Source organism: Orycteropus afer, unplaced genomic scaffold (assembly GCF_000298275.1).
Source record: "Orycteropus afer afer isolate SDZICR_OR568_19922 unplaced genomic scaffold, OryAfe1.0 scaffold00050, whole genome shotgun sequence".
Lineage (NCBI taxonomy): Eukaryota > Metazoa > Chordata > Mammalia > Tubulidentata > Orycteropodidae > Orycteropus > Orycteropus afer.
This window is the reverse complement of record NW_006921637.1, coordinates 14859490-14867892: the sequence shown is the minus strand read 5'-3', so window position 1 is coordinate 14867892 and position 8403 is coordinate 14859490. Positions and strand designations below refer to the sequence as shown.

Sequence of the window (8403 nt, the reverse complement as noted above, 5' to 3'; positions counted from 1 at the left end):
TCCTAGATTCATAGTTCATACATTCCATCTTCTGATGATTAATGGATGTCTGCAGCTGTTTCTCTTCAATTTGAGTGGTGCCACATCAGCAAATGGCATTCTTGAAAGCTTTACCTTATCCATAGGAGTAAGGCTGGGTTTATTCAGATGATGCAGCTCTTTCCCAGTCCTATTCTGAGAGCCTTCTAACCTAACCGAACTATTCATAAAGTTGCACGGTAATGTATCAAACAGTGTTTCTTTGCTATTCTACACTACCAGAGCTCCCCATTGCCCCTTTAGGTTCTTATTTAATGTTTGAGTTACTGTTGGCAATTTGAACCCATGGAAATAGTTCTAAAGAGAGCATAGTGCTCAAGACAGACATTTTTTACCAGTTAAATTAAACTATTGCTTGGTTTTAAGACAATTTCTGGGAATATTTTTGGTTTAAGGTTTAAAGGTTATTTCAGAGCAATAGTTTCAGAGTTTTATTCAACCTTCATGGTTTGAGGATATTTGGAGTCCATGAGAATTTGAAATTTTGTTCTGCCTTTTCCCCTTTTTTGGTCAGGATTCCTCTATAGAATCTTTTATCAAACTGTTCATCAGTAGCAGCCAGGGACCATCTAGTTCTGGTCTCAGGGAAAAGGAGGCAGTTCTTCATGGAGGCAGTTAGCCACACATTCCGTATCCTCCTCCTATTCCTGACTGTCCTTCTTCCTCTGTTGCTCCAAGCAAATAGAGACCAATTGTTGTGTCTTGGATGGCAGTTCACACATTTTTAAGACCCCAGGCACTACTCAATGACTAGGAGGTACAACAGAAGCACTAAAAGGTTATTAAGCCAATTACCTGAGATGGTCCATGGAAGCATGATCCTAAATCTCCAAACTAAAAAATCTAATCTTAGGAGGTTTTTGGTTTTATATAAGCAGCCTCAGCAGCTACTCTCTCTCTCTCTCTCTCTCTCTGTCATTGTTACGAATACATCACACTATTTTTGCCTATTCAGCTTTTTATGGGTATGAAATTATTCTGCCAAGAAATCAGAGCTTAGTCTTATTGGTTGTCCTTCGTAGGTGACTTTTCATTTTTCCTAAGCTGCTTTCAGGATTCTCTCTTTGTCTTTGGTTTTGGAAAGTCTGATTAAGATATGTATTGGTGATTTTCTTTTGGGGTCTATCCTGTTTGGGGTTTGTTGAACTTCTCAAATGGCATCTTCTCATCTTTCATCATATTAGCAAAGTCTCTTCCTGTTCTAGTCATACATGTTATTCCTCCTGATGATATCCCACATAAATCTTAGGCTTTCTTCTTTTTTTTGTCTTTTCTTTTTTCTGATTGTTCCCTTAACAAAACAGCAACTGAGATATTTGCCTTCAATTTTACTAATTCTGTCATTCATTGAATTTGATTCTACTCCTTTGCCCTTTCAAAGTGTTATCTTTTTCTGAAATCTTCGTATTAATCATCTAGTTTATATTTGCTGTTTTTGTATGGTTTCTAATTTTTCATTTTTCAAAAAGCTGTTCTACAGTTTTGCCTGTGTTTTTCTTAATTTTGCCATTGTTCTCCTTCATCTGTCTCTCAATCCATCGAAGGTACTTAAACATAATTCTTTTGAATTCCTTATCAGGTAATTCCACTGCCACTTCTTCCTCGGGGAGGTTTTCTGGCTCCACATTCTGGTCCCTTGTTTGTACTATTTTATCTTGCTTCTTTGTGTGAACTGGGATTTGTCAGTTATCTCCACGACATTGTGCTGTCACTGTATTTATATTTAATTGGTTAATGAATGTTGGTGTGATTAGCTCAGGTTTTTTGTTTGTTTGTTTTGATATAGCCAAGTGAGCGGACTAGTATGCTACTCTATTCACTAGTTTGGTGGCATTTAGGCACTTACCACTTGTCTCTTGGTGAGTGGGGTTAAGGATGAGAATGTGTGAACAGATCTCTGTTAGATGTTTGCCTAGAGCAGTTGAAGGTGGATTAGGCTGGTATTGGCCCTCATCTATCACTGATCATCAGATGCAGAAGCAGGTTGTGGCCCTCTCCGGTGGGTGGGGCTGCAGGAGGTGTGGGTGTGGTTGAGTTATGTGAACATGGTTGCTTTTGGTCAACAGCTACCAGTGTGGTTGCCTGAGCAGTCCTCAATGAACAGAGCCTATTTTCAGGTTAGGAGCTCTGGTAGCATAGTGCTTAAGGCACTTGACTGCTAACCAGAAGGCTGGCGGTTCAAACCCACCAGCCACTCCTCGGAAGGAAGGTTGGACACTCTACTTTCAGAGTGAGTGGGGTCCGACTCGGGGTCCGACTCGAGGGCACATAACAACAACAACAACATTATCAGGTTGGTAGCTCTGGTGGTGTAGTGCCTAAGGCATTTGACTGCTAACCAGAAGGCTGGGCAATCTACTTCTGTAGAGATAGTGACTCAAAACCCAAGAAGGGGTTGCTATGAGTTGGATCCGACTCAACGGCAGTGAGAGTTCTATTATCAGGTTGCTGCCTAGATTGGAAGGCTGCTTGCAAATAGTCAAAATGGCCACATCATCAGACCAGTTGACAATCTACAGCTGTTTGTCTCCTTATTCACTGTTTTCATTCAGGTTTTTCTATTGTTGTTGTTCTTGTTAGGTGCTGCTGAGTTAGCTCTGACTCATATCAACCCTATGTACAACAGAATAAAACACTGCCCAGTCCTGTGCCATCCTCAAAATCTTTGTTATGCTTGAGTCCATCATTGCAGCCATTGTTGTCAATCCATCCTGTTGAGGGTCTTCCCCTTTTTCACTGACCCCCCACTTTACCAAGCATGATATCCTTCTTTAGGGACTGGTTTCTTCTGACAAAATGTCCAAAATATGTGAGACGAAGTCCAGTCATTCTTCCTTCTGAGGAGCATTCTGGTTGTACATCTTCCAAGACAGATTTGTTTGTTCTGGAAGTCTATGGTATTTTCAGTATTCTTCACCAACATCACAATTCAAATGCATCAATTCTCCTTTGCCTTCCTTATTCACTGTCCAGCTTTCGCACATGTATGAGGGTCCTGAAAAGACAGTGGCTTGGGTCAGGTGCACCTTAGCCCTCAAAGTGACATCTTTTCTCTTTAACACTTTAAAGAGGTCTTTTGCAGCAGATGTGCCCAAAGCAATATGTCATTTTATATTTTGGCTGCTGCTTCCATGGGCATTGATTATGGATCCAAATAAAATGAAATCCTTGACAAATGCAGTCTTTTTTCCATTTATCATGATGTTGCTTATTGGTCTAGTTGTGAGGATTTTTCTTTTCTTTATGTTGAGGTATAATTCATACTGAAGGATACAGTCTTTGATCTTCACTGGTGCTTCAAGTTATCTTCACTTTCAGCAAGCAAGGTTGTATCAACTCCATATTGCAGGTTATTAATGAGTTCTCCTCCAATCCTGATGTCACGTTCTTTACACATAGTCCAGCTTCTCAGATCATTTGCTCAGCACAAAGACTGAATAAGTACAGTGAAAGGATACAATCCTGATACACCCCTTTTCTGATTTTAAATCATGTAGCATCCCCTTGTTATGTTCAAATGACTGATTCTTGGTCTACGTACAAGTGACTCATGAGCATAATTAAGTGTTCTGGAATTCCCATTCTTCTCAATGTTATCCATAATTTGTTATGATCTACACAGTCGAATGCCTCTCCATAATCAATAAAACATAGGTAAGCATCTTTCTGGTATTTTTTGCTTTCAGCCAAGATCCATCTGACATCAGCAATGATATCCTTCCTTCATGCCCTCTTCTGAATCTGGCTTAAATTTCTGTCAGTTCCCTGTTGAGGTACTGCTGCAACCATTTTTAAATTATCTTCAGCAAAATTTTACTTATGTGTGATATTAATGATATTGTTTGATAATTTCCACATTCTGTTGGATCACCTTTCTTTGAAATGGGCACAAATATGGATCTCTTCCAGTCGTTTGGCCAGGTAGCTGTCTTCCAAATTTCTTGGCATAAATGAGTGAGCACCTCCAGCACTACATCATTTTGTTGAAACATCTTACTGGGTATCCCGTCAATTCCCAGGGCCTTGTTTTTCACCAATTCCTTCAGTACAGCTTGGATTTCTTCCGTCCATACTATTGGTTCTTCATCATATAGTACCACCACTCGTCTGCCAGTCTGTCATACTGTAGTAGTGGTATTTTTCTTCTACTAGTCAGTATTTAATCCACTTCTTTATCCTTCCCTTTGAAGCTCAGGGTTCCAAGAACATCTTCCGTATCTGTTCCAACTGGTTTCTTGTTTCTTTGTTGTGGAGGGTCTGTGGAGCTTGTCTGCCTATTCTACTGTCTTGCTGGAAATCTCGCAGGTATACAACTTATTGACAGAAATTATAGTAATCAATTGTGAAACTCTACCATTAATCAATGCAATATTTCCATCACTATGTACAGCCTGTTTTGGTAGAACTTTTCAGATGTTTTCTCAAACATTCCAATGAATACTTGGCATGCCATACAGAAGTCATCTGATAGAGAGCTTCTGCAGAAAGAATGGAAATACTGTAACCATGGACCAATCCTGTACTCATTAGACCAGGTTTTCTATTACAGATAAGGAGGAGACCAGGAATTCCATACAGGTAGTCCTCCACTTAAGATGGAGTTCTGTTTTGAGTAAGTTGGTTCTGACATAATTTGAATACCTCTTTATCCTCCTCTGTTTTCATAGCCTGCTATACGGCAGTGTTTTGAAAGGTAAATCATAACACTGAACATCTGCAAGTTAACATCTGAGAATGATAACATCAGCAAACCACATGCTGCAACATTTCATGTAGTATATATTACTAATGATAAGATTTATCAAAGAAAAAAAAATCCCAAAAAACAAAGACCAGATGGTTTGTCATAATTCTAAAACATTGTAAGTCAAAGACTACCTACATTCAATTCTGGATCACCTCAAGGGCACTAAACAATCAGAGCAACACATCCCACTGGATGGCAAGAGATCAAGATGGCAGAAAAACTAAAAAAACCCCACATACAAAGACAGTTAAAAGAGGGCTGGGAGTACATAGCAATAACAAGTGGAAGGAGAGTTAGAGTTGTCGTTTGCGGATCAATGGATTCAAGTTTTAGCAAGATACAGCAGGCACAGAGAGATCACAGAGGAGAAAGTGATCTGCGGCCCTGTGGCCATGCTCCTGGTTTGCATGCTCACAGAATAATGAGGAACAGTGCACCTGAAGCTCATTTCATGGTTGAGAGGTTGGCATAGGCCAAGCCTCAGCCAGAAGGCACCAAGTGAAAATCAGTAAACATACCATCATGCCGACACCAAAAGAAGCCTGGGCCCCAGCCCGGAGTCCATCCGAGAGGTTTTCAGTCACTGAAAGCCCTAGGAGTGCAGTGTCTGAGGAGAGGCGGTTAATCAATTCACCTGTGCGAGTCTTGTCAAAGAAAGCAATCTCCTGCCTCAGAACAGAGGAGAATAATGAAGTTCTCAACCGATTCACAATACGCTGACCTGCAAAAACAAGAAGAAATGCCATCACATGGGTACAGCCATCACTACCCATATTAAGGCAGTGTTTGTCTGCAGCCGTTTGGCCTGGTGCCATAAAACCTTCTAAGCCCTGCATCCATTAAGGCATGTCTAGGGTGCCATATCACATCAGCGGAAATGAACTTTACTGCAGCCCTCACATATGAACAGTCATAGTAGGAAGGAAAATTAATTTTTTCTTGGTAACTACAGACTATGGATGATGGGGAGAGGAGGCAGCGACAAATAGAATATGACTGGGAGATTTTTAAGTTACCATTTACACTCAAGTTTTGCTACATTAACTCTACAGAAGCTAATTTTGTTCCTCCTTATCAACGCTTTCCTCTGGAAATTTCAAATGGCAAGATCAGTTAATGATCTACAGAGTGTTTTATTAGCTAAATGGTGAGCAACAGACTTAGAGTTTGGTGTCCTGGGTCCTGTCATTATTGTGATTGTTACTTGCCTTATTAACAACTAGGCCTCTTGGGGAAATATTGTAAAATTTATCAGCCCAGATTATGCTGAGTGGGAAACAAAAGCATGGGGGAGATAATGGCCATCTGTAGTTCCCTGAAGAGCTCCAGAATTCCAGCCTTGAGACTGAGAGCCTGCTCTCAGACCTCCCAGAAGATAGATTTGGTTATTTCCCTCTCAGCTTCACTCTAATTCATATAAAAGAATTGAGAAGTGAGTCCCTGACATAAAATATCCCATAACTCCAACATCAGGCCAGATGTGGGATCTGACCCCTATATGTGATATGTAGGGAGGAAAAAACCGAGGCTAGGAGAAGTAAGAGCCCAAAAGTATATGGTACTAGAGGCCGAAACCAAATCCACATGATCCCTACACATTTCTTTGCTCACCAGGGATGGAAGGCTTTTTACCTGCAGTCTGCATGAGGTAGACACGGATGGCATTAGCAGTAGCTCCACACAGAAACACACCGGCAAATACAAGGCACAGGTTGCTCAGTTTATAGGTATAGTCCACAGTTGGGTTTGTATAAATAACATCGATGATCTTCCCCAGGAAGAAAGGAGCAGACATGGTGATGACACTGGACACGGTCAGAAACCCAACGGCAGCTGGAAGAGAGTACAGCCATGCTGTCAGTGATTTGGAAAGAGTCAGGCTTTACTCTTCTTTTTGTTTTGCAAATTTTGCCTGATAATGAGTTTAAAATGCTTCTTTTTAAAGTAAGCTGTCATGTATGGATGGATTAGTATCAGTTGCTTGGTGCTTCCTCCCTTCGTGCCCGGATCTCTGACTAAAGGGAAGCATAAAATGGGTCGTAAGGCCAGAACAAGTCAGGTGGCTGTAAGGACCTTAACTGACCATTCCCAAACAGATAAAATGACTCTTTGGATTACCCTGTTCTGATTACCTCTTCCTTTTACCAAGCATAATTGAGAGCTAACTATGGAAACCTGTTCTGGCCTCCCTCCTTGCCTCCTAGTTTTGGTGTTCATCTCAGATCCTATTATTCCCACACTCATGCAATACATTATTATTCCTTGGAGGCTGACTATATCTTAGCTTGAAGATCAGCTATCTAGGTGAAGCTCTTGTTTATGTCTAGTATTTTAAACCCCTTCTGTAACCTTTGGAAAGCAGTTATGGACACCCATGATACGTGTTGTAAGTTCCTTCTTATTAGTACTGCTTTAGGGAATAAAGCCCTGGAATACCACAGCCTGACGTGAAAAATATAAAATACACAATTCTTCACCCACCTAAAACACAGACAAAAGGGACAGAATGTTAGTAGAAAAGAAAATAGTAAGAATATGTAATTAGAAACAACACACGTGAAGGACAACATTGTTCATAGTAAAAGCAAGGCAAATTTAAATGACAAAGATGCACTAGTTTTCATCTGCTGGACTGGCAAACATCAGTTTGACAACACACTATGCCAGTGAAGCTGTGGAGAAAGGAGCACTTACTTAAACTGTTAGTGGGAGTACAAACTGGTACCACTTCTATGGAAACGAGAGCAATTAGATTGTACCTCTCAAAGTATAAATACACATTCCTTTTGATCTGGCAATTCTACCACTTACACGTACAATCCCATACATAAGATTCAACACATCTCAACCATCCATCAATAGTTGACTAAATCAACTACGGGAGCATTTATTTTATAAATATGTGGGCATTAAAAAGAATAAGGTGACTCTACAGGTATTAACATGGAACAATTGACCAAGATATACTACTAGTGAAAAAAGTACATCCAGGACACAAATGTTAACATTTGTGTGGTTTGTTTGTTTGTTTTTAAAGTTTATGTACACAGAGAACATCTTTGAGAAACTAATAAACAGGTAATATAGCTACTTCTAAGTGTGACACCGGCAAGCTAGGGGACAGGTAGACGGGAAGCCTCCTGTTGAATTTTGTACTATGTGTATACATTACCTCTAAGAACCCATTAAAAAAGCCAAGCACAAGCAAGCAGAGCCCTCCAACACAGTCAATGGCAGGGCTCAAAAGCAGACACAATGTAGGCCAATCTCCCAGGAGATGAGAATTCCCAATGTGCTACAAATAGCAATTGCTCCTCCATTTGTTTTGACTAATGCTGATGTTTCAGATAGCAAACTTGGTGCCACCTGGTTCTTTAGTTGGCAAACACACTCTGGGTGAAACATCTCATACAATTGCATTGTTACCTCTTTAAGATGTTCTCTTCTCAAGGAGACCACCTAATTTAAAATACAAATGCTCAATATTCTCTGCCTGCCTACTTCCCTCCTTCCCTCTTTTCCCCTTGTTGTTGTTGTTGTTGTTGTTTGCCATCGAGTCGGCCCCGACTCATAGCGACCCCTCCTTGGGTTTCCGAGGCAGTATCACTACGGAAGTA

At 40.5% G+C, this 8403-nt stretch overlaps 1 protein-coding gene across 1 annotated transcript in view; it reads right to left on the bottom strand.

Moving 5' to 3' along the window:
• The window catches only part of ABCB10 (ATP binding cassette subfamily B member 10), a 58934-nt gene that overhangs the window by 34085 nt on the left and 16446 nt on the right, over nt 1-8403 (bottom strand). Inside the window, exons 2-3 of the mRNA XM_007938520.2 lie at nt 6419-6619; nt 5305-5507 (exon numbers count right to left, since the gene is read on the bottom strand). Coding sequence (XP_007936711.1) covers nt 5305-5507; nt 6419-6619 — 404 coding nt within the window. The remainder of the gene's footprint in view (nt 1-5304; nt 5508-6418; nt 6620-8403) is intronic.